This window comes from Tachyglossus aculeatus, chromosome 1 (genome assembly GCF_015852505.1).
Source record: "Tachyglossus aculeatus isolate mTacAcu1 chromosome 1, mTacAcu1.pri, whole genome shotgun sequence".
In the NCBI taxonomy this organism is placed as follows: domain Eukaryota; kingdom Metazoa; phylum Chordata; class Mammalia; order Monotremata; family Tachyglossidae; genus Tachyglossus; species Tachyglossus aculeatus.
In genome coordinates this window covers 97,720,149-97,746,840 of record NC_052066.1, presented here as the reverse complement: position 1 = coordinate 97,746,840, position 26,692 = coordinate 97,720,149, and the positions used below count along the sequence as shown (strand labels likewise).

The following is a 26,692-nucleotide window of genomic DNA, read 5'->3' as shown; positions in this document are numbered from 1 at the left end:
GATGATGATGAAGCAGACAACATGGGAGGCCATACCTGGTTCCTCTGAGCCTTCTGCTGCCTCTGGCCGGGACCGGAACTGGCGAGGCCCTGGACCTGAGCTGGTCAGCCTGACACCGCTCGCAGTCTGGTGGACTAGACCCCAGTGAACTACCCTTCTCCCCTCTCCAGCTCAAACAGGCAGCATCACCACCTACAACTTCAGCAGGGTGGCTTAGTGGATAGAGCACGCCTCTGGAAGTAAGAAGGACCTGGGCTCTAAACCCACCTCCGTCATATGTCTGATGGGTGACCTTGGGTGAGTCACTTCACTTCCCTGGGCCTCGGTGACCTCATCTGGAAAACGGGAATTAAGATTGTGAGCCAGATGTAGGGCAGGGACTGTGCCGAACCCAATTACCTTGCATCTACCTCAGTACTTAGGATGGTTCCTGGCACATGGTAAGCACTAACAAACACCACAATTATCTTTATTATTATTGTTATTATTAGTGGAAGGTCCCATCACAAAGTGTATTCCCTGCAAGGATTTTTGGGAGCTGGGATGGGCTTCCGAACACAGACCCTGCTGCGGGAAATGAGCACTGACTGCCCACCTCTCCTTGAGGAGAGAATAGGCAGGAGGAGTCACTCCCCTTGGGGCTGAGAGAGCCATGGGACCCATAGAATCATAGCTAAGGAAGCTGTAGTGGCTGGAAAAACTGCCCCATGACTGCCTTTAGAGTGAAACCATAGCATTTCTTCCAAGCAGGCAGTTGTTTGACCCCCTGAGGGAAGATCAGGATAAGCACTATTGAAGAGGAAAGTCATTTGCTTCTCGAATTTGGAGATGGAAATGGAGAGAAGAAAGGAAAAAAAGAAGAGGCAAGAAAGGAAGAAAAGAAACAGATAACAGACTTTTAGACTGTGAGCCCACTGTTGGGCAGGGACTGTCCCCATACGTTGCCAACTTGTACTTCCCAAGTGCTTAGTACAGTGCTCTGCACACAGTAAGTGCTCAATAAATACGATTGATTGATTGATTGATAAGATCTTAGGGGATGAAAATGAGCAAGATGTTAATCTCCAGCTCACCGTTGAACCTAGCTGAATCCCAAGGCCTGGAACAACCTGCAGTCTCTGCTCTGCTCCTTGAAGAGGCCTGTTTGGACACCCCTACATCCCCTCCCCACCCCCGACTCTGACATGTTGGGGAGGCAGGGGGGAGGGGTAGCTGCAGCTGTGTTTTTTTTGCCCTCCAGATACACTCAGAGGCATGACTTCAAACCAGTCGCAGGGCCCACCGCTGAGGGCCTCGCGCTGCTGGTCAAAAACGGGAGATTGATTTTTTAAAAGGCCTGGCTTGTCTGTGCTTTTAATCGAACATGTAAACCGTGGGCATCTGGATGAGAGTAGAAGAGAAAGTGACCTCCAGTGTTCAGCCAAAAGATGGATAACCACGTAGGCATTCTTTTCTGCTGCATATGTGATAGGGCAGTGTAAGGGTCCAGGGAAGGTTCATTGTGGTTAACAGTGGAATAGCTCATCAGAATGGCCCCATTTCCTGGCTGGCTTGGGGAAGATTGTCCAAATGCCCCACTCAATGACCCAGTTAGAGAAGCAGCTCAGTGGAAAGAGCCTGGGCTTGGGATTCGGAGGTCGTGGGTTCTAATCCTAGCTATGTGTGACCTTGGGCAAGTCACTTAACTTCTCTGAGCCTGTTACCTCATCTGTAAAATGGGGATTAAGACTGTGAGCCCCCCGTGGGACAACCTGATCACCTTGTGTCCCCCAGTGCTTAGAACAGTGCTTTGCACATAGTAAGTGCTTAACAAATGTCATTATTGTTATCATTATTATTATTAAAAGTGCTAAATTGTGGACACTGTGGCATAAGAACTCCAAGAACTGGAGACATTGGGATTGATCGATCAGTTAATCAATCAGTGATACTTATTGAGCACTTACTGTGTGCAGAGCACTCTATTAAGAGCTTGGGAGAGTCCAATACAACAGAGTTGGTAAACACATTCTCTACCCACAAGGAGCTTACAGTCTAGAGGAATGATGATGATGATGATGATGATGATGATGATGATAATGATGATGATGATGGGGTCGCCCATCAGGAATGTCAGATGAATAATCAATCAATCAGTGGTATTATTTAGTGCTTACTGTTTGCAGAGCACTGTATTAAGTGTTTGGGAGTGTAAATTTACTAGGTAAACACAATCCTTGCCCACAAGGAGCTTACAATCTAAGGAGGGAGACAATTAACAAAAGAAGAGAAAACAGAATATAAGGATATGTAATATAAGAATATGGAGAAGCAGCGTGGTCAAGTGGAGAGGGTAGGGGAGTATGAGGAACCTGGGTTCTAATCCCTGCTTTGCCAATTGCTTGCATGGTGACCTTGGGCAAGTTGTTTAACTTCTCTGTGTCTTGGTTTCCTCAACTGCAAAATACCTGGTCTCCCTCTTACTTAGACAGTAAGCCCCATGCAGAACAGGGAGTGTGTCCAACACAATTAACTTGTACCTTAGAATAATGTTTGACACATAGTATACCTTGGAATAGCTTATCACTTAGAAGAATGTTTGACACATAATAAGCACTTAACAAACACCATTAAAAAAAGTCCGTACATAAGTGTTCCAGAATGGAGATGGGGTGAACATCAGAGTTCCCTAAAGGGTATAAGCACAGTGTGTGGACAAAACTCGGGGGAGGGAGAATATGTACGGAGATAAGAGGTTAGTCAGGGAAGGCTTCCAGGAAGAGATATGACTTTAGTAGGGCTTTGAAGATGAAGAGAGTGGGGCTCTGTTGGATCCGAAGAGGAAGAGAGTTCCAGGCAAGGGAGAGGGATTGAGCAAAGGGTTGACAGTGAAAAAGATCATCATCATCATCATCATCAATCGTATTTATTGAGCGCTTACTGTGTGCAGAGCACTGTACTAAGCGCTTGGGAAGTACAAATTGGCAACATATAGAGACAGTCCCTACCCAACAGTGGGCTCACAGTCTAAAAGGGGGAGACAAAACCAAACATACTAACAAAATAAAATAAATAGAATAGATATGTACAAGTAAAATAAATAAATAAATAGATAAATAGAGTAATAAATATGTCAACTAGGTAGGTGATCATGGAGCAAAGTGTGGGGGCTGGGTTGTAGTAGGTCAGCAAGGATAAGTGGGAGCAGCCTGGCCTAGTGGATAGAGCATGAGCGTGGGAGTCAGAAGGACCTGGGTTTTAATCCTGGCTTTGCCACTTCTCTACTGTGTGATCTTGGGCAAGTCACTTCACTTCTCTGGGCCTCAGTTACCTCATCTGTAAAATGGGGGTTAAGACCATGAGCTCCATGTGAGACTGGGACTGTGGCCAACCTGATTAGCTTGTATCTCACCCAGGGCTTAGTACCATGCCATACTTGTTTTGTTTTGTCATCTGTCTCCCCCTTCTAGACTGTGAGCCCGTTGTTGGGTAGGGGCCATCTCTATATGTTGCCGATTTGTACTTCCCAAGCGCTTAGTACAGTGCTCTGCACACAGTAAGCACCACTTGGTCTGTCCAAGGGCTTAGAGGATACAGATCTGAGTGCCTAGGCGACCCCGAAGGCAGGACCCCTTCTAGACTGTGAGCCCACTGTTGGGTAGGGATCGTCTCTATATGTTGCCAACTTGTACTTTCCAAGAGCTTAGTACAGTGCTCTGCACACAGTAAGCGCTCAATAAATACAATTGAATGAATGAATGAATAAATATGATTGAATGAATGAATGAATGGCACTTAGGAACTGCTTAACAAATACCACAGTTATTATTATGACGGGGTGAGCTGATTGAACGCATTAAAGGATATGGTGAGGAGTTTCTGTTTGATGTGGAGGTGGATGGGCAACCACTGGAGGTTCTTGAGGACTGGGGATTGGTGGACTGAGATTATTTCTCTTTTCTGCTGCTGGTTTCCCCCACACCCTTCCCCTTGACACCTGCTCTCCCTGCAGGTAGGGCAGAGGCTGGAACCATATATGGGGATGGAAGCCTGGGTGGAGGCAGAGTCTTCCTGCCCCATTTCCCCTCCCCACCACCCCCTCACTTTCTGCAGTCTACACCCGAATCCCTCAGCCTCCAGTCTCTGCAATGGCCTCCCCGATGCCTGGGAGGAAGGTGGATTTGTTGCACATCAATTGCCATCCCCCTGATGTGTCTGAGACACCAAACGTTGACCCCAGGACACCCAAGTGTGGTCTAAACCAGCCTCCTCACCACCTGCCTCCTATAAGCTTAGCTCCCAGGATTAAATACGTGTTTCCAGGAATAGGTCCCATTTCTTATCCACAGCCCAGAGAGTGCCACGTTTGTGTAAACCTCCTGCCACTGCAGCCAGTGTGATGTGCTATATTCAGCAATCAATCCATCAATCAATCAATCATATTTATTGAGCGCTTACTGTGTGCAGAGCACTGTACTAAGCACTTGGGAAGTACAGCGATCACTGCCAGCAGGGAGCCAGTCATGGCTCCCTCACTGTCACACACAGACACATACACACACACACACATAATAATAATAATAATAATAATAATAATAATAGTAATAAAGTCTTCTAGACTGTGAGCCCGCTGTTGTGTAGGGACCGTCTCTATATGTTGCCAACTTGTACTTCCCAAGCGCTTAGTACAGTGCTCTGCACACAGTAAGCGCTCAATAAATACGAGTGAATGAATAATGATGATGGTAATTGTTAAGCATTGACAAGCACTGTTCTAAGCACTGGGGTAGATACAGGTTAATTAGGTTGGACACATCCCCAGTCCCACATGGGCCTCGCACTCTTAATCTCCATTTTTCAGATGCGGCAGCTGAGGCCCAGAGAAGTTAAGTGGTTTGCCCAAAGTCACACAGCAGACAGCAGACGTGCAGTGGAGTTAGGATTAGAATACAGGTCCTTCTAACTCCCAGGCCACTAAGCCATGCTGCTTCACACACACACACACACACACACACACACACACACACACACACACACACACACACACACACACACGCAATCACACACAAAATGCCCCTCCCGTTCCCCACCCCATCCCCATTGGGCAGGCTCCAGGCATCAACACGGAAGTTGATTGCACTTGACTATTGCCTCCAAATGCCAAGATCAAAGATCAGTGCTGCTCCTCGACACCCAAGCTTCCCACTGATGTCAGCTGGTGGCGGAGATCCTGTGCAAGAGGGCACTGCTGCTTTCCCACTTTAATCCCATTAGCCCCCACCTTGGGGCATGGCGGGGGTCACTCGGGGTCACCCCAGCCAAAGCAGACACATTCACTCATTCATTCATTCAGTTGTATTTATTGAGCACTTCCTGTGTGCCGAGCACCGAACTATGCCCTTGGGGGAAGACGATGCTACAATAATAATAATAATGATGGCATTTGTTAAGCGCTTACTATGTGCCAAGCACTGTTCTAAGCACTAGGCGGGTGGGGGAGGGTACAAGGTAATCAGGTTGTCCTACGTGAGGCTCACACTTTAAATCCCCATTTTACAGATGAGGTAACTGAGGCACAGAGAAGTTAAGTGACTTGCCCAAAGTCACACAGTTGACAAGTGGTGGAGCAGGATTAGAACCCATGACCTCTGACTCCCAAGCCCATAATAATAATAATGGCATTTATTAAGCGCTTACTATGTGCAAAGCACTGTTCTAAGCATTGGGGAGGTTACAAGGTGATCAAGTTGTCCCACGGGGGGCTAACAATCTTAATCCCCATTTTACAGACGAGGTAACTGAGACACAAAGAAGTTAAGTGACTTGCCCAAAGTCAAACAGCAGACATGTGGTGGAGCCAAGATTAGAACCCATGACCTCTGAATCCCAAGCCCATGCTCTTCTCACAGAGCCACGCTGCTTCTCTACTCACATTCCCTACCCACAGTGAGCTTACAGTCTAGAGTGAGGGAGACAGACAAATAATATAAACAAAGATAAAGATATGTGCATAAGTTCTGTGGAGCTTGGAGTGGGGATGAACAAAGGGAACAAGTTAGAGCAAGGCAGGAGGGAGTGGGAGAAGAGGAAAGGGGGCTTTGTTAGGGAAGGCTTCTTGGAGATGTGCCCTCAATAAGGCTTTGAAATGGGGTGGGAGTAATTGTCTCTCGGGTTTGAGGAGGGAGGTCATTCCAGGCCAGAGGCAGGACATGGGAAAGGGGTCGGTGGTGAGATAGACGAGATCACGAAATCGAGACAAAGTGAGAAGGTTAACATTAGACACGGGCTGATGGCTCACCGAGGAAGTTCCTACCACCCTGCTCTCTCTCTTGCTGCAGCCTGGATCCACCTCCAGAGGTTTTCCCTGAAACATGTCTTAGTGGAAAGGGCTGCTTGGGAGTCAGAGAACATGGGTTCTAATCCCTGTTCCGCCACTTGTCTGCTGCGTGACCTTGGACAAGTCACTTAACTTCTCTGGGCCTCAGTTACCTCATCTGTAAAATGGGGATTAAAACTGTGAGTCCCACGTGGGACAACCTGAATACCTTATATCTAATATCAGAGAAGCAGCATGGCTCAGTGGAAAGAGCACAGGCTTGGGAGTCAGAGGTCATGGGTTCAAATCCCGGCTCCACCAATTGTCAGCTGTGTGACTTTGGGCAAGTCACTTAACTTCTCTGTGCCTCAATTACCTCATCTGTAAAATGGGGATTAAGACTGTGAGCCCCCTGTGGGACAACCTGATTGTCTTGTAACCTCCCCAGTGTTTAGAACAGTGCTTTGCACATAGTAAGCGCTTAATAAATGTCATTATTATTATTGCTCCAGCACTTAGAACAGTGCTTGGCACATAGTAAGCACAAAACAAATGCCATAATTATCATTATTATTATAATTATTCCCTCAAGGGAAGAATGGGCAGGAAGCATTGGGCCCCTGGACTGCTTCACGTCCCTGGGACCCATCCTGGGACTAATCCCAGCCATGAAGCTGTGTGGCCTAGTGGATAGACCACACACCTGTAAATCAGAAGGACTGGGTTCTAATCCTGGCTCTGCCACTTGTTTGCTGTGTGACCTTGAGCAAGTCACTTCACTTCTCTGGGCCTCAGTTACCTCATTCGGAAAATGGGGACTAAGAGTGTGAGCCCCATGTCTACTTATTTTGTTCTGTTGTCTGTCTCCCCCTTCTAGACTGTGAGCCCGTGGTTGGGTAGGGACCATCTCTAAATGTTGCCGACTTGAACTTTTCAAGCTCTTAGTACAGTGCTCTGCATACAGTAAGCACTCAATAAATACGATTGAATGGATGAATGAATGACAGGGGACAGGGACAGGTCCAACCTGACTAGCTTGTCCAGTGCCGGGTATTCCTTAGGCACGAATAAATTCCATTTCCGACTTGACTGATCAATCTCTGTCCCAATGGTCAGGAGGAGATTTGAGGAGCGGGTTCACCCATGCATCTCTGGGAAATCTTAGTGCTAGTTAAAGGTTTAGGGGTGCTGCCCCTTGGAGCTAGGCAGGGCAGAGCCCCAATCAAACCTAGTACAAATTAATCAATCAGTCATGTTTATTGAGCACTTACTATGAACAGAGCACTGTACTGAGTGCTTGGGAAAGTACAATATAACAGAGTTGGTAGACATGTTCCGTGCCCATAATGAGATTACGGTTTAGAGGAGGTGACAGACATTAATGTAAATAAATGTTACTGTTATGTACATAAGTGCTTTAGGACTGAGGGGGAGGTGAATAAAGGGTGTAAATACAAATTCTTCCCAAGTGCTTAGTACAGTGCTCTGCACACAGTAAGCACTCAATAAATACGACTGAATGAATGAAATTCAAGGGCAACGCAGAAGAGTGTGGGAGAAGAGGAAATGAGGTCTTATTTGGGGAAGGCCTTTTGGAGGAGATCTGCTTTTAATAAGATTTTGAAGGTGGGAAGAGTGATCGTACGTCAGATATGGGAAAGAGGCAGGATGTGAGCAAGAGGTCAGGGGTGAGATAGATGAGACTGAGGTACAGTGAGTAGGTTGAAGTGTGTGGGCTGGGTTATAGTGGGAAAGCAGTGAGGTAAGGTAGGAGGGGGAAAGATGATTGACTGCTTTAAAGCCAATGATAAGCAGTTTCTGTTGGATGTGAAGGTGGATGAGCAGCCACTGGAAGTTCTTGAGGAGTTGAAAGACATGGACTGAACGGTTTTGTAGAAAAATGATCCGGGCAGCAGAGTGAAGTACGGACTGGAGTGGGGAGAGACAGGAGTCAGGGAAGTCAGCAAGGAGCTGATACATTAGTCAAAGTGGGATAAGATAAGTGCTTGGATTAACATGGTAGCAGTTTAGATGGAGAGGAAAATGCTGTTTTTTTGCAGTGTTGTCACAGGATTTAGTGACAGATTGACTATGAGGGTTGCTTGACTGAGAGAAGTCAAGAATAATGCCAAGCTTAAGGGCTTCTGAGTCGGGGAGGATGGTGATGCCGTCTGCGGTGAAGGGAAAGTCAAGGCCGGGAGAGAGTTTCAGTGGGAAGATAAGGAGTTCTGTTTTCGACATGTCAAGTTTGAGATATCGGTGGGACATCGAAGCAGAGATGTCCTTAGGACAGAAGAAACTGTGAGACTGCAGAGAAGGAGAGAGAACAGGGCTGGAAATGTAGATTTGGGAATCATTCAAATAGAGATAGTAATTGAAGCCACAGGAGTGAATGAGTTTTCCAAAGGAGAGGGCATAGATGGAGAATAGAAGTGGACCCAGAACTGAGTCTCGAGGGACTCCCTCAGTTGGAGGATGGGAGGCAGAGGAGAAGCCCGCAAAAGAGGCAGAGAATGAGTGGTGAAAGAGATAGGAGGAGAACCAGGAATGGAGAGTGTCAGTGAAGCTAAGGTTTGGATAATGTTTCCAGGAGAAAGGGGTGGTCGACAATATTAAAGGCAGCTGAGAAATCGAGGGGGATTTGGATTTGGCCAGAAGGAGATCATTGGTGACCTTAGAGAGGGTGGTTTCTGTAGAGTGAAGGGGGAACAAAACAGATTGGAGGGTGTCAAGGAGAGAATTGGAGGAGGGGAAATGAAGGCAGTGGGTGTAGACAACTCACTCAAGTAGTTTGGAGAGGAATGTTAGGAGGGAGATGGGGCGATAACTGGAGGGAGCCGTGGGGTCAAGGGAGCTTTTTTCAATGCTAGGGGAGACATGGGCATGTTTGAAATCAATGGGGAAAAAGCCATAGGAGAGCAAACAGTTGAAGATGGTGGTCAGGGAGGGAAGAAGGGATAAGCTTTGATAAGGTGATAAGGGGTGGGGGCCGAGGCAAAGATGGAAGGGGTGGATTTTTAGAGGAGGCAGAAGTTCGCCTCTTGAGATACCACCGGGAGAGATGGGAGAGTTGAAGAGGGGGTAAGAGGAAGGAGGGACTGGAGAGGAGCAGGGGAGATTTTAGGGAAATCACTCCTGTTGGTTTTAATTTTCTCAATAATAATAATGATAATTATGGTATTTGTTAAGCACTTACTATGTGCCAAGCACTGTTCTAAGCGCTGGGGTGGCTCAGCGCTTAGAACAGTGCTCTGCACATAGTAATTGCTTAACAAATACCAAAATTATTATTGTTATTATTATTATTATTATCACAAGGTAATCAGGCCCACGTGGGGCTCACAGTCTTAATCCCCATTTTACTGATAAGGTAACTGAGGCACAGAGAAGTGAAGTGACTTGCCCAAGGTCACGCAGCAGACAAGTGGAGGAGCAGGGATTAGAACTCACGTCCTCTGACTCCCAAGTCCGGGATCTTGCCCCTAAGCCATGCTGCTTCCTCACCCTCGGCTTCAAGGCTGTCCATCACCTCGCCCCCTCCTACCTCACCTCTCTTCTCTCCTTCTACAGCCTAGCCCACACCCTCCGCTCCTCTGCTGCTAATCTCCTCACCGTGCCTCATTCTTGCCTGTCCCGCCATCGACCCCCGGCCCACATCATACCCCTGGCCTGGAATGCCCTCCCTCCACACATCCGCCAAGCTAGCTCTCTTCCTCCCTTCAAGGCCCTACTGAGAGCTCACCTCCTCCAGGAGGCCTTCCCAGACTGAGCCCCCTCCTTCCTCTCCCCCTCGTCCCCCTCTCCATCCCCACCGTTTTACCTCTTTCCCTTCCCCACAGCACCTGTACATATGTATATATGTTTGTACATATTTATTACTCTATTTATTTTACTTGTACATATCTATTCTATTTATTTTATTTTGTTAATGTGCTTGGCTTTGTTCTCTGTCTCCCATTCTAGACTGTGAGCCTACTGTTGGGTAGGGACTGTCTCTATATGTTGCCAACTTGTACTTCCCAAGCGCTTAGTACAGTGCTCTGCACATAGTAAGTGCTCAATAAATATGACTGATTGATTGATTGAATCAAAGTCTGTGCTGCTTCAAAGTAAAGTACATGGCTAGGTCAACTGGGACAAAAGATAAGGTCTTCCTGTCTCCACAACCAGATTTCCCAGCACCAAGGCAGCCAGGCCTGGATTCCAGCTGTTGCTTTGGAAAAGAATCCAAACACCTATCAGCTGACAGAGGAGTTTCACCAGCTAGCAGCCCATCTAGGCAATGCACCCACAGTAGTAATCAATCAATCAATCGTATTTATTGAGCACTTACTGTGCGCAGAGCACTGTACTAAGTGCTTGGGAAGTACAAGTTGGCAACATATAGAGACAGTCCCTACCCAACAGTGGGCTCACAGTCTAGAAGGGGGAGACAGAGAACAAAACCAAAGTAGAAGCGGAACAAGCATCTCTGCCAGTCTGGTGTCAGACAAATGACAAATGAACGGCTCTGCCCGATCGCTTCACACCCCTTCTTACTCTGACGGGAAGGCCCATGTTCAGCTGACCGCTGGCTCTACAGCAGGACCGCAGCAGCTGAGGGCAGTAAGGGACCATGTCTGCCCACCCCCTCACCGACAGTAGCGTGGCCTACTGGATGGAGTCCGGGCCTGGAAGACAAAAGGACCTGGGTTCTAATCCTGCCTCTGCCACTTTTCTGCTGTAATATGGGATTAATATGGGGATTATGACTGTGAGCCCCACATGGGACATGGACTGTGTCCAGCCTGATTAGCTTATATCTACCTCAGAGCTTATAGCAGTGCCTGGCACACAGTAAGCACTTAACAAATACCATAAAAACAAACCAGTGAAAACAGCTGAGGAAAAGCAACGAAGCCTAGTGAAAAAAGCATAGGCCTGGGAGCCGGAGGAGCTTTTTTTCCATTATTTTTTTTAAATGATATTTGTTAAGCATTTACTATGTACCAGGCACTGCACTAAGTGCTAGGGGTAGATACAAACTGATCAGGTTGGACATAGTCCCTGTCCCACATGAGGCTCACAGTATTAATCCCCATTTTAATGAAGAGGTAACTAAGTCACAGAGAAGTTAAGTGACTTGCTCAAGGTCACACAGCAGCAAAGTAGCAGAAGCAAAGGAGCAGAACCAGGATTGGAACCCAGGTCCTTTCAATTCCCAGGCCTGTGCTCTATCCACTAGGCCACGCTGCTTCTCATCCTGCTTAGGACCCGAGTTCTAATCCCAGCTTTTCCCCTTGCCTGCTGTGTGACCTTGGGCAAGTCACTTAATTTTTCTGTGTCTCAGTTTCCCCAACAGCAAATTGGGAATACAATACCTAGTACAGTGCCTGGCACATAGTAAGTGCTTAACAAATACCATAATTATTATTAGTAGTAGTACCTATTCTCCTTCCTACTTCATGAGACTGTGAGCCTCATGTGGAATAGGGACTGGTTAACTCGTACCTACCCCAGCACTTAGAACTGTGCTTGACACATAGTAAGCACTTAATGAAGACCATAAAACAAAGCACATGCTGCCTGAAGCTGATCTGGGGGAAAGCTACCCTGGCCATGCCAGTGCAAATTTCCTTCTAAACTGCCTGGGCCACAGTGTTTTCCTTAGAAGGAGGGTCTTAGTTAACTGAGGAGTCATGGGAAATAAAGTAGTGGGTCAAAGCCAAGACGTTTATACTGGGATTTGGTGCATTTGACCAAACAATCATTTTGATTTGATTGGAGCTGAAAGAAATATTCTCAGTGCAGAAAACATGATGCCAAGCCGAAGTGAAAATGTCAAGAGTAAAAATGTCTTCCTGGTGTGTGCACTGCCATCTGTTTTACACACCAGAGATATTTTTCCTCCTTTCCCTCTTCCTTTCTCTCCTCTCTCCTGTCTTCCCCCACCCCAAAATGCTTCTCTCTCTTTATTTTCTCCCCTCTTTTACTTCTCTCCCTGTGTCTCTTTATCTTTCTGTGTCTTTCTCTGTCTCTCACCTCAAAATTTATTTTAGGAGTGTCCTTGTTAGTACATGATGCAGAATAATGCAAAGCTGGATTTAATGCCAGAAGACACTTCACAATATCGCCAAGATCTGCCCTTTTCTCTCCATCCAAACCACTACCTTGTTGGTACAATCTCTCATCATATCCCAACTGGATTACTGCATCAGCCTCCTTTCTGATCTCCCATCCTCCTGTCTCCCTGCTTCAGTCTATACTTCACTCTGCTGCCTGGATTATCTTTCTACAGAAACACTCTGGGCATGTCACTCCCCTCCTCAAAAATCTCCAGCGGTTGCCTATCAACCTTCACATGAAGCAAAAACTCTTCACTACTGGCCTCAAAGCTCTTCATCACCTTGCCCCTCCTACCTCACCTCCCTTCTCTCCTTCTCCAGCCCAGCCCGCACACTCCACTCCACTGCTGCTAACCTCCTCACTGTGCCTCATTCTCGCCTGTACCACTGTCAACATTCTGGCCCACATCCTACCTCCGGCCTGGAATGCCCTCCCTCCTCACATCCGCCTAACTAGCTCTCTTCCCCTCTTCAAAGCCCTACTGAGAGCTCACCTCCTCCAGGAGGTCTTCCCAGACTGAGCCCCCCTTTTCCTCTGCTCTTCCTCCCCTCCCCATCGCCCCTACTCCCTCCCTCTGCTCTACCCCTTCCCTGCCCCACAGCACTTGCGTATGTTCATACATATTTATTACTCTATTGTATTATGTGTATATATCTCTAATTCTATTTATCTATTTTGAAGCTACTGATGCCTGTCTACTTTTGTTTCGTTGTCTGTCTCCCCCTTCTAGACTGTGAGCCCATTGTTGGGTAGGGATTGTCTCTATCCGTTGCTGAATTGTACTTTCCAAGTGCTTAGTACAGTGCTCTACACACAGTAAGTGCTCAATAAATACAATTGAATGAATGAATGAATGAATGAATGAATCATCATCAATCGTATGAAAGACACTTCCTAGCCTTACCCTGATTTTCAGCATTTCCCTCTCCTCCAAGGGAGGGGGGTGCCCAAGCAGTTCCTGGCCCTTTAGGAAATGCCCTCTGTGGGAATTTAACCAAATGCTACCCGAATCTCTGGGGCATAATCCCAGCAATCAAACAGTCATAGCAGCTTTCATCAATCTCCAAAAATGGTATTTCTCGGCCATTTAATCCAATCGGCGTCATTAATGAAAGTAAACACTGAATCGCTTCACAGGAGAATGATCTATAATCCAATTGGTTTGGCAACTGCTTTGCACCCAGCAATGGGAATAGTTTGGCATGGAAGTTCTTGTTAATTGCTGTTCAGCAGAATTTCCTTTGAGGGGTGTTCGCTATTAGAGTGTTATGATTTATTCGTCTAAGCTCCCTCTCCATTTTTTGCAGGGCACTGATCACATGGGCAAGAACTCAACCAAGGCAGAGAGTGCACGGCTTTTCAGAATGTGGTATGGATTTGACCATAAGTATCCTTTGTTGCTGGGATCCTTCGGGCAGCCCTGGCGCCGGGCTTGAGCCCTGAACCCGCCGCTGACCTTGAAAAGCTTCTGGAATCCCAGCCCTGTTTAGCTGGAGAGAAAATGGCGAGAGGAGGTAAGGAAACTTGTCCTCTCAGGTGTTATGAAATGAATCAGAGAGACCGGATTGGAGTCCCCTTGGAAACTGGGCTTTGATCCAAGTTGCCTCACATAATTAAGGTTTTCTAATAGAGACCGGGAACAAAATGGCGGTGGGCTGAGGAATTAATTGACTTTTGTCGCCTTCTTCTGAACACATCTTGACCAGGTATATAAGGGACCCAGTGCATCTCTTCTGATCATCGTGTATCTGCCCCAGTGCTTCATACAGTGCTTGGGGCACATAGTAGAAGCTTAACAAATAGCTTTTTATTATTATTATTATCCTTATTATTATTATTTATTATTAACTCACTGCGGAATGTTCGAGGAGCAAGAGGTAGGGAGTCAAACGGGTCAATGCTGCCAGTTTGGACAAGTTTACCATTTCCAGGTGAAATGAGTACTTCACTGGGAAGGAAATGATTGTACCAAAAACCAAATGAAAGAAGTGGCTGAGTACCCTCTCACTTACAGACCTCGTCCTAACATATTACACTTTTCTGTAACTATTTAGTGCCTGGAAGTAAACATTGCAATTTTGTACAGCAGCTCTATAACTATGAGGAATTACAACGACTTTATGCCCTATCTTTAGTAAGGTAAAGAGCTTCTCTTTAGGCTAATTTAATCATTTTGTTTCACAATCTAGGGCAAAATCCTTTCAAGACTTATATTTAAAATTGATCCCATGCCATCCTGTGCATCTAGCTTTACTTCTATTTATTCTGATGACTTGACACCTGACCACATGTTTTGTTTTGTTGTCCGTCTCCCCCTTCTAGACTGTGAGCCCATTGTTGGGTAGGGACCGTCTCTATATGTTGCCAATTTGCACTTCCCAAGCGCTTAGTACAGTGCTCTGCACACAGTAAGCGCTCAATAAATACAATTGAATGAATGAATGAATGGAGACAAAACCCACGCACTGCAGAGGTTAGTCAATCAATCAATCATGTTTACTGAGTGCTTACTGTGTGCAGAATACTGTACTAAGCACTTGGGGGAGCATTCATTCATTCAATCGTATTTATTGAGCACTTACTGTGTGCGAAACATTGTACTAAGTGCTTGGGAGAGTAGAATCTAACAATAAGTGGGTACATTCCCTGCCCACATCGAGCTTACAGTCTAGAAAGGGAGATAGACATAAATGGTAGACCCCCCTCCCTGCCCACAGCTAGCTTGCAGTCTAGAAGATGAGCTTATGGTATAGAGGGTCTAGAGAATATAATGAGATTGCTCTAGAGATCTAGAGATCTAATGAGATGGCAGTGACTAAAGGGCCCCTGGGTTAGTGGGAGAGGAACAGCATTGCCTCAAAAGCCATAGCCATAGCCATAGTTTGGCCCCATGCCTCTGGGTGTCTCTGAGCTGGCTTCATAGTTGCCCAGTTGCATGAAGATCCCCGCTTCCCTGAGGCATCATTTATGTATATATGTTTGTACATATTCATTACTCTATTTATTTATTTATTTTATTTGTACATATCTATTCTATTTATTTTGTTTTGTTAGTATGTTTGGTTTTGTTCTCTGTCTCCCCCTTTTAGACTGTGAGCCCATTGTTGGGTAGGGACTGTCTCTATATGTTGCCAATTTGTACTTCCCAAGCGCTTAGTGCAGTGCTCTGCACATAGTAAGCACTCAATAAATACGATTGATGATGATGATGATGATGGTCTCCATTCACCCACGTCCCCCCTCCGAGAGCAGAGTTTGGCTGCAAAGCTGCAGGTAGGAAACTATCCCGGGGCCCAACTGGGAACAAACTCAAGCCCTGGATTGTGGCATCTGTTAGCGGACCGATTCCACGACGCTGTCAATTAGTTGGCTCTGAGATTAAATCGGTTGTGTTGATGATGTGAACGAGCTCAGGAAACCGAGCAAGACACCAGCAAGCTAGAGAAATGGCAAGGTTCACAATGCCCGGTGAAGACCTGAGACCGTGCAACACAGGGTTGCCTGACTCCAGATGGACATAAGGGGACAGGGCCAGGCTGGGGTCAGAGCACAGGCCTGGGAATCAGAAGGACCTGGGTTCTAATCCTGGCTCTGCCATGTGTCTGCTGTATGACCTTGAGGAAGTCACTTCACTTCTTTCAGCCTCAGTTACCTCATCTGTAAAATGGGAATTAAGAGTGTCAGCCCCATCTGGGAAAGGGACTGTAACCAAACCTGATTAATTTGTATCTACCTCAGCACTTAGAACAGCACTTGGCACATAGAAAGCACTTAACAAGTACCATAATTTTTATTAATTACTATTAAGAGCCTGTGGGACGATAACATTGTTAGATTCTGTTAAAATTCAGTTGAAATGCAGCTGGCATTAAGTTTTTCTAGTATTGATCTGGTTTTTCCAAAAGCACTTTTCTGGGTGCCTTTTGAGCACCTCTCAAGGAAAACACGTTTAGGCCCTAAAGGGTCATATTCCTTCCAGGATGGTAACAATTTTTCTTCACCATGCTCCTTTCCAGAGACTACAACACTGTCACTGTGATGTAAATACATTTTTATTCAAATATGATTTTGCCCTTCATTTATGGTGAAGATGTGTATCCAGACTCCCGCGGAGAGCAATTTCTTCAGCTGGTGTCTGCTGGACTAGGTATTGGTGATTCTTCGGAGTGACTCACTCCGACATACTTGAGAAATGTGCTCCTCCTCCTTTGCTTTCTCCCTGGTGCCGCAATCCGCCTGGAGAATTGGAAAGGAATCAATAGATAGTATTCTTTGAGAGCCAACTGGGTGCTGAGCCAGGGAATATGTATACCAACTGTTGTATTGTACCCTTCCAAGCACTTAGTAGAATGCTCTGCACATAGGAAGTGTTTAAGGAATACCATTAATTGATTAATTAATTGTTCTGCACACATAAGTGCTCAATAAGTATCATTGACGATTATGGTGATGATGATGATAATTATGATGATGAGCTCTGAACAAAGAGTGTACAAGCAGAGGGAAAAGGCGTGATCCATGCCCTCAAGGAGTTCATTTATTCATTTACTTATTTATTTATGTATGTATTTATTTATTTATATTAATGTCTGTCTCCCCCTCTAGACTGTAAGCTCACTGTGGACAGGGAATGTGTCTGTTTACTGTCGTATCTACCCCAGCACTTAGTAAAGTGCCTGGCAGAAAGTAAGCGCCTAACGAATACCAGAATTCCAGAATATTGCACTCTCCCAAGCACTTAGTACAGTGCTGTGCACACAGTAAGCACTCAATAAATATGACTGACTGAGTTTGCAATCTAACGAGGAGATGGAGAGGAAGCATTTGAGATTGCGGGGAAGAGCATAGGATTATGCAGTGGTTTATGAAATGAGTAGTTCTGCCTCTGGTTAGTCATTTAAAAATGAATCCCCATGTCCATTGGTCATCAAATCCAGTCACTGTTTTCCTCCACATCTCCAGGATCCACCTAATGGAAAAAGTTATGGGCCTGGAGGTCAGAGAATCTGGGCTCTAATCCCAGCTTGCTTGCTGTGTGACCTTGGACAAATCACAACTTCTCTGTGCCTCAGTTTCCTCAGCTGTAAAAGGAGGAGTAAATACCTGTTCTCCCATCTACTAGACTGTGAGCTCCATGTAGGACAGGGACTGTTTCCAATCTGATTAACTGAGGAGAGGATGGAAGTAGGGAGATTGTTGAAAAGGCAGTGTTATTGGGAGGGAGAGAAAGAGTCCTGTATCTACTCCAGCATTTAGCACAGTGCTTGGTACTTAGTAAATGCTGAATAAATACAATCATCATGACACTAATGGTGATTTGTCCACCCAGCACAGCTAATACACTTTTGGGCCCAGTCTTAATGTCTGAACTGAGGTGAGTTTGTTCTATTTTCTTAGCAGGAAAAGTTCACTGGAGTTGCCACTGAAGTTAATTCAGTAACAGGAAGAGCAAGGCTTGAGGCTTCCCTTTTCCCAGAGGTTTGAGCACTAGTGGGGGATTCAGACAAAACAAATTACAGATAGGGAACAAATTAGAGAAGCAGCGTTGCTCAGTGGAAAGATCCCGGGATTTGGAGTCAGAAGTCATGGGTTCAAATCCCAGCTCCACCAATTGTCAGCTGTGTGACTTTGGGCAAGTCACTTAACTTCTCTGTGCCTCAGTTCCCTCATCTGTAAAATGGGGATTAAGACTGTGAGCCCCATGTGGGACAACCTGATCACCTTCTATCCCCCTAGCACTTAGAATGGTGCTTTGCACATAGTAAGCACTTAACAAATACCCTTATTATTATTATTATTATTGTAGGGGAAGCAACAGAGTATTAGGAATAGTTTATAAGGGCTGTGGGGTTGGAGGCGGGGTGGGTATCAAAGTGCTTAGGGGTTACTGACTTAAGTGCAGAGGTAATGCAGAGCAGGAAAGAATACAATGGGGAGAGGAGATGTTAGTCAGGGAAGGTATAGAAGAAAAGGTATGGTTTCAGTAGAGCTTTGAGGATGGGAAGAGTGGTGATTTGTAGGTGATGAAGAAGGAGGGAGTCCTAGGCCAAAGGGAGGGGTAGATAGCAAGAGATATGAGATAAAGGCACAATGAGTGGGTTGCAGACTGGGATGTAGTGGGAATTGAGCAAGAATAAGTAGGAGGGAGAGCTGAGGAATTTCTGTTCGATGTTCACTCATTCAATCATATTTATAGAGAAGCAACGTGGTTCAGTGGAATGAGCCCGGGCTTTGGAGTCAGAGGTCCTGGGTTCAAATCCTGGCTCCACCAACTGTCAGCTGTGTGACTTTGGGCAAGTCACTTAACTTCTCTGTGCCTCAGTTACCTCATCTGTAAAATGGGGATTAAAACTGTGAGCCCCCCACCCTGGGACAACCTGTACCTCCCCAATGCTTAGAACAGGGCTTTGCACATAGTAAGTACTTAACAAATACCATCATTATTATTATTATTATTGAGTGCTTACTGTGCATAGAGCACCATACCAAGGGCTTGGGAGAGTACAATTCGATAACAAACAGACACATTCCCTGCCCACAACGAGCTTACTGTCTAGACTGGAGTTGGAGGGGCAATCACTGGAGGTTCATGATGAGTGGGGAAATGTATGCAGAACAATTTGGATTGGAAAGGGGAAAGGCAGGCAGGTCAGTGAGGAGGCTGATCCCAGAGTTGAGGGAGGATAGGACATGTGGTTGGATCCTCATGGTGGCAGTTTGGCTGGAGAGAAAGGGGTTGTGTTGAGAAGGAAGATGTTGCGAAGGTAGAACCGACAGGATTTGGTGACTCACTAAATTTGAGAGTTGAATGAGATAGATGAGTTGAGGACAACGCCAAGGTTGCAGGCTTGTGATCCAGGGTGATTGGTGGTCCAGGAATGGGAAAGTCAAGAAAAGGAGAAGGTTTGGGTGGGAAGATGAGGCACTTAGTACCGTGCTCTGCACACAGTGAGTGCTCAATAAATATGATTGAATGAATGAATGAATGAAGGTGAAGTTCTGTTTTGGACATGTTAAGTTTTAGGTGTCGGGGAAAACCCAAGTAGAGATGTCCTGGGGGAAAGAGGAAATAAGTTATTGCACAGGAGAGAGGTCTGTGCTGGAAAGGTAGATTTGAGAGTTATCTGCATAAAGATGGTAATTGAAGATGTGGTTGTGAATGAGTTCTTCAAGGGAATGGGTGTAAAGTGGAGAATAGAAGAGAACCTAGAATTGAGTTTTGAAGAAAACCCCTTTCAGTTAGGGAATGGGAAACAGTAGAGGAGCTGGTGAAAGAGACTGAGAAGGAGTGACCAGAGGTTCATTCATTCATTCATTCTATCCTATTAAGTGCTTACTGTGTGCAGAGCACTGTACTAAGCTCTTGGGAAAGTACAATATGACAATAAACAGTGACAATCCCTACCCACAATGAGCTCACAATCTGGAGCAGGAGGAGCGGGGGTCCAAGACAGACATCAATACAAACAAATAAAATTACAGATATGTAAATAAGTGCTGTGGGGCTGGGGTTGTGGGGGGAAAAGGGGAGAGCAAAGAGAGCAAGTAAGAGAGACACAGAAGGAAGTGGGAGATGAGAAGTAGGGCTTAGTCTGGGAAGGCCTCTTGGAGGAGATGTGCCTTCAGTAAGGCTTTGAAGGAGGGGAGAGAAATTGTCTGGCAGATATGAGGAGGGGGGGTGTTCCAATCAATCAATCAATCAATCGTATTTATTGAGCGCATACTATGTGCAGAGCACTGTACTAAGCACTTGGGAAGTACAAATTGGCAACACATAGAGACAGTCCCTACCCAACAGTGGGCTCACAGTCTAAAAGGGGGAGACAGAGAACAGAACCAAACATACCAACAAAATAAAATAAATAGGATAGAAATGTACAAGTAAAATAAATAAATAAATAAATAAATAAATAAATAAATAAATAGAGTAATAAATATGTACAACCATATATACATATATACAGGTGCTGTGGGGAAGGGAAGGAGGTAAGATGGGGGGATGGAGAGGGGGACGAGGGGGAGAGGAAGGAAGGGGCTCAGTCTGGGAAGGCCTCCTGGAGGAGGTGAGCTCTCAGCAGGGCCTTGAAGGGAGGAAAAGAGCTAGCTTGGCGGAGGGGCAGAGGGAGGGCATTCCAGGCCCGGGGGATGACGTGGGCCGGGGGTTGACGGCGGGACAGGCGAGAACGAGGTACAGTGAGGAGATTAGCGGCAGAGGAGCGGAGGGTGCGGGCTGGGCAGTAGAAGGAGACAAGGGAGGTGAGGTAGGAGGGGGTGAGGGGATGGACAGCCTTGAAGCCCAGGGTGAGGAGTTTCTGCCTGATGCGCAGATTGATTGGTAGCCACTGGAGATTTTTGAGGAGGGGAGTAATATGCTCAGAGCGTTTCTGGACAAAGATAATCCGGGCAGCAGCATGAAGTATGGATTGAAGTGGAGAGAGACACGAGGATGGGAGATCAGAGAGAAGGCTGGTGCAGTAGTCCAGATGGGATAGGATGAGAGCTTGAATGAGCAGGGTAGCAGTTTGGATGGAGAGGAAAGGGCGGATCTTGGCAATGTTGCGGAGCTGAAACCGGCAGGTTTTGGTGACGGCTGGCAGGTTTTGGTGACGGCAGGACGGCAGACCAGAAGCAGGATGTGGGCCAGGGGTCGGTGGCAAGACAGGAGAGATTGAGGCACAGTGAGAAGCTTAGCACCAGAGGACCAAAGTATGAGGGCTGGGTTGTCGAAGGAGGGAAGAGAGGTGAGGTAGGAGCAGGTAAGGTGATGGAGAGCTTTAAAACCAAGTGAGCAGTTTTTGTTTTATACGGATGTAGGAGGAGAGCCAGGAGAAGACAGTGTCAGTGAAGCCAAGGTTAGATAGTGTTTCCAGGAGAAGGACGTGGTCCACAGTGATGAAGGCAGCTGAGAAGTTGAGGATTAGAATGGAGTAGCGGCCATTAGATATGGCAATAAGGAGATCATTGGTGTTCTTAGAGAGGGCAGTTTCCATGGAGTGAAGGTGTGGAAGCCAGATTGAAAGGGGCCAAGGAGAGACGTGTAGGATAGGAAGAGAGTGCAATGGGTTGTAGACAAATTTTTTGAGGTGTTTGGATAAAAGTGGTAGGAACACTAGGAAGGTTAATAACTGCAGGGTACATTGGGGTCAAAGGAGAGGTTTTGTAGAATAGGAGCTATACGCGAATGTTTGGAAGCAGAGGGGAAGGATGAAGGGAGTTTCCTGAAAACATTTTACAAAATGTTTCCATTTTACAAAATGTTTCCATTTTACAAAATGTGACATAATATTCTCATTGCTTAAAGCCTGACGTGCAAAAAATTAACTTTCAGAGACTCTTATCTTCTAAATCTTTCAACTCTATATTAGAGTTAATAAGGGACTGAGTCAGAGGCTCTTTCATCATCATCATCAATCGTATTTATTGAGCACTTACTATGTTCTGAGCACTGTACTAAATGCTTGGGAAGTACAAATTGGCAACATATAGAGACAGTCCCTACCCAACAGTGGGCTCACAGTCATAATCAATATATAACATGCTTCGATTTTGTAGGTTTTGAGAATCCCAATTAAAGATTACAGAGTCCCCAACTACCTGCCTTATGACCCTAGGATAATGTGTGATGACATTTCTAATCTTTGATGAGGAGACTATTTCCCATTAGACTGTAAGCTCCTTGTGGGAAAGAGCTTGCCTATCTTCTTCTTTTGCACCATACAAATCAGTGCTATTGATTGATTGGTTCTCCTTCAGTAGGAAGAAATATATTAGCCAGAATCAATTAATCAATCAAACAATCAATAGCATATATTCAGTGCTGACTGTGAGCAGCACACTGTATTAAGTGATGGGGAGAATGCAGTAAAGTCAGAAGACACAATCCCTGTCCTTGACAACCTTGCAATCTAAAGGAGGATACAGGCGCTTTAAATTATGAGGCAAGGGGAGTAATCAAACTTATGAAATATGTACATATGTGCAATGGGGGATGGGGGGGTTTAAAAGCTTAGGTGACATGAAAAGACTGAAGTGGTAACTGGAGAATATAGAATGAGGAGATGAGAGATTAATCCCAGAAAGCTTTCTGGAGGAGATGTGATCTCAAAAGGACTTTAATTATCATCACCATCATCATCATCATCAATAGTATTTATTGAGCACTTACTATGTGCAGAGCACTGTACTAAGCACTTGGGTGAGTGCAGTGCCATAGAGTTAGCAAGTTGGCAGACACATTCCCTGCAGTTTACAGTCTAGAGGGGGAGACCGACATTAATATAAATAATATATAATTTAAAGATAAGTACATCATTCATTCAGTCGTATTATTGAGCACTTACTGTGTTCAGAGCACTGTACTAAGTGCTTGGGAAGTACAAATCAGCAACACATAGAAACGGGCTCACAGTCTAGAAGGGGGAGACAGACAACAAAACAAAACAAGTAGGCAGGTGTCAATACCATCAGAATAAATAGTATTATAACTATATATGCTTCATTAATAAAATAAATAGAGTAATAAGTATGTACAAATATACACAAGTTCCGTGGGGAGGGGAAGGGGTAGGGCGGGGGGGGGGGGGGAGCAGGAGCAGGGAAAGGGAAGGCCTCCTGGGGGAGGTGAGCTCTCAGTAGGGCTTTGAAGTGAGTCTATATCAAATGTCCAGAGGTCACAGATCCAAGTGCATAGACAATGCAGAAGGGAGAGGGAACCAGGGAAAAGAGGGCTTAATCAGGGAAGGCTTCTTGTAGGAGTTGTGACCTTAATAGGGCTTAGAAGGTGGGGAGAGTGGTGGTCTGGTGTAGGGAAGGGAGTTCCAGACAGAAGAAGTGCTACACTATTTATGGTATTTGTAAGTGCTTACTGCATAAGTGCCAACTACTGTACTTAGATAATCAGGCTGGACACAGTTCCTGTCCCACCTGGACCTTACTATCTAAGTAGGAAGGAAAACAGGTATTGAATTCCCATTTTGCTTATGAGAAATCTAGGGTCCAAAGAAGTGAAGTGACTTGCCCAAGGTCACGCAGCAGGCAAGTGACGGAGCCGGGATCAGAACACAGATCCTCTGATACTCTGACTCCCAGCCCGGACTATTTCTACTAGGGCACCCTGTTCCAGAAAAGAGCTGGACCATATACTAGCAACACTTCAAGTTGTGTAAAGGAAATAATAATAATAATAATAGTAATAATAATAATAATAATAATGGCATTTGCTAAGCATTTACTATGTAGCGTGGCTCAGTGGAAAGAGCACGGGCTTTGGAATCAGAGGTCATGGGTTCAAATGCCGGCTCCGCCAATTGTCAGCTGTGTGACTTTGGGCAAGTCACTTAACTTCTCTGAGCCTCAGTTACCTCATCTGTAAAATGGGGATTAAGACTGTGAGCCCCACGTGGGACAACCTGATCACCTTGTAACCTCTCCAGCGCTCAGAACAGTGCTTTGCACATAGTAAGCACTTAATAAATGCTATCATTATTATTATTATTATGTGTGAAGTAATGTTCTAAGGAAAGATTTATGACAGTCCTGCCTCCATTCTCCAAACACAGAGAAGCAGCTCCCACAGGACTATCAGAAGGACTAAGAGATGGGGAAATTTCTTGAGTCAGAAGTTCACTAAATCAGGAGTCTGGGGCTTTGCAGCTGCTGGCCTTGCTGATGGTTTCAGCCCCACAGCTCTTACCTCCATATATGTCATTTATTTTAATGCCTGTCTCCCTTTCTAAACCATAAACCTTTCGGGCAGGTTAACATGTCTACCAATTCTGTTGAATTTTACTCTCCCAAGCATTTAGTACGGTGCTGTAATACCACTAACAGATTGATTTTCCCTCTTTTCTTTATAGCTTGCAAATTTTGGGGGTAGGTGCCTTCTTTTGCATGCACGAATCTTTGATTCTGGATCATTTGTCTTTGCTTGAGTCATTAGATGAAAGTGAGTAACTATCTGGGCTATTTATTGATCTTCTTTTGATAAGATAATAAATGTGGTATTTGTTAAGCACTTAATGTGTGCCAGGCACATACTAAGTGCTAGGGTTGATACAAGAAAATTGGGTTGGACACAGTCCCTGTCTCACAGGAGCTTCCATTCTCAATCCCCATTTTACAGATGAGGTAACTGAGGCACAGAGAAGTGATTTGCCCAAGGTCACACAGAAATCAAGTGGTGGAGCCAGGATTAGAATCCACGACCTTCTAACTCCAAGGCTCATGCTCCATCCACTACACCATGCTGCTTTTCAATATCTTTCCAGCTGATTTCTCATTTTTCTTCTCATTTTTTTTCATCTCCTTCAGCCAATTCACATTTCAGCCTGTTGGCTCACTGACTGTGATATGTAGAAATTGTTGTTAGACTCACTGATCTTATTGCTTATTACTCCCAGTTTGATGTTTCATTAAGATATTGAGGTGCAGCCAGGTTCTTCGAAAAAGCAGCAAACAATATCCATTCAGCTCGAAGTGAAGAACCTTGGGAGAGCAAATTGTAGCACTAGGTGAGCACTTCCCAGCACAGCTGACATGGCAGCATTTAATGATGTTCTACTCTTTGAAAAGTCTGAAAGCAGGGAGGGCAGAGAAAATATTTATAGGACATGGTGAAACAGATCTTCAGACAGTGCTGCATCCCAGCTGAAAACCGGGAGTCACTTGCTGAGAACAGAACAGCAAGGTGAATGCCATCAAGAAGAGAGTGGCTTTCTTTGAGTAAAAGTTTCATAGAGAACACATTCATTCATTCAATCATATTTATTGAGCACTTACTGTGTGCAGAGCACTGTACTAAGCGCTTGGGAAGTACAAATTTGCAACATATAGAGACGGTCCCTACCCCACAGCGGGCTCACAGTCTAGTAGGCAAGGAGGCAAAAGAGGAAACAGCACCAAGCTCTGCAAATAATTATGCACAGCACCACGGTAAGCGATAACATTTCTGTGTGCACAGTGTGGCTGAGATTGTGGATCCTGAATCAGCCTTGTCAGCCCTCATATGGTCTCATGGGTTAGTTTCATTTTCAGTAGTGTCTTCAAATCGGAAGGACAACTATAGTTGTTGAGATATATATATATATATACACTCTTTGAAACTGTTGATCTTTACATCTTCTGTTCACAATTCCTCCTTGTTCTTTCTCATCCTGTCTTGCTTCATTACTCAGGCAATATCTACAGCTAATGATTCATCGTAGCAGTGACTTCTGGGAAACCACTGCTCCAAACAAACCAGCCTATTTTATAACTATCCCAGTGCTTGTCAGTGTAGTGATTAAAGTCAAAAGGACTGCTAGTGTTTGGAGGCTAATAGTGCTTCTAGTTAAGGGAGTCAGTAAGTCCTGAGTTGTTAATCTTCCAGAAGTCACTGCATGACCTGGGCAAGCCGCGATCCCTCTGTCCATAAAATGAGGATGAGGAATTTTTCCATCCTCCCTCCAAGGCAGTCTCCCAAGGTTAAGCAGAGTTCTTGTAGGGCCCTCGGTGCCAACTCCAGTGCCAGCTTATGGCTCCAAGTTCTTGGACATAAGCAGTCTGCTTTGGGCACCCAGTAGCCAGATGGGGGTGGGACTGAGGGGAGGCGGGGTGCCTGTGGGTGTTGACCACGGGTCCTCACATTCAGAAAAAGAGTCGCATGCATTGTTTCTGGCACCTAGGCTGGTGTGCATAGACGTGGCCTTTGTGCTGTCAGAGGACACAGCAGCTATCATCAGAAAAGCAGTGTGGTCTAATAGATAGAGCACGGGTCTGGGAGGAGGAGTTTGCTCAGAGATTCAGGCAGCGGCACAGACCCAAGCTGAAGGCTTGAAGTCCCTTGAAAGAAAGGCCACCAAGGAGAAGAATGTCCTTCTCTCCCATGTTTATAGTCAGGACTGCTAACTGAGCTAATTCATTCTTTCATTAATCATATTTATAGATTGTAAAGAGCATGTAAAGAGCACTGTGATAAGTACTTGGGAGAGTTCAGAGAAGCAGCATGGCTTAGTGGAAAGAGCACGGGCTTGGCAGTCAAAGAACATGGTTTCTAATCCCAGCTCTGCCTCTTGTCTGCAATGTGACCTTGGACAAACCACTTAACTTCTCTGTGCCTCAGTGACCTCGTCAGTAAAATGGGGATTAAGACTGTGTTCCCCATATGGGACAACCTGATTGCCTTGTATTTACCCCAGTGCTTAGAACAGTGCTAGGCACATAAGAAGTACTTAACAAATACCATAATTATTATTACAACAATAAACAGACACATTCCCTGCCCACAATGAGCTTACAGTCTAGGGGGAGGGAGAC

The 26,692-nt window shown here is 45.5% G+C and overlaps 1 protein-coding gene across 1 annotated transcript in view; it reads left to right on the top strand.

Moving 5' to 3' along the window:
• Positions 1–26,692, top strand: part of SLC9A9 (solute carrier family 9 member A9) — a 462,001-nt gene that overhangs the window by 361,975 nt on the left and 73,334 nt on the right. Inside the window, exon 14 of the mRNA XM_038751488.1 lies at positions 13,708–13,787. Coding sequence (XP_038607416.1) covers positions 13,708–13,787 — 80 coding nt within the window. The remainder of the gene's footprint in view (positions 1–13,707; positions 13,788–26,692) is intronic.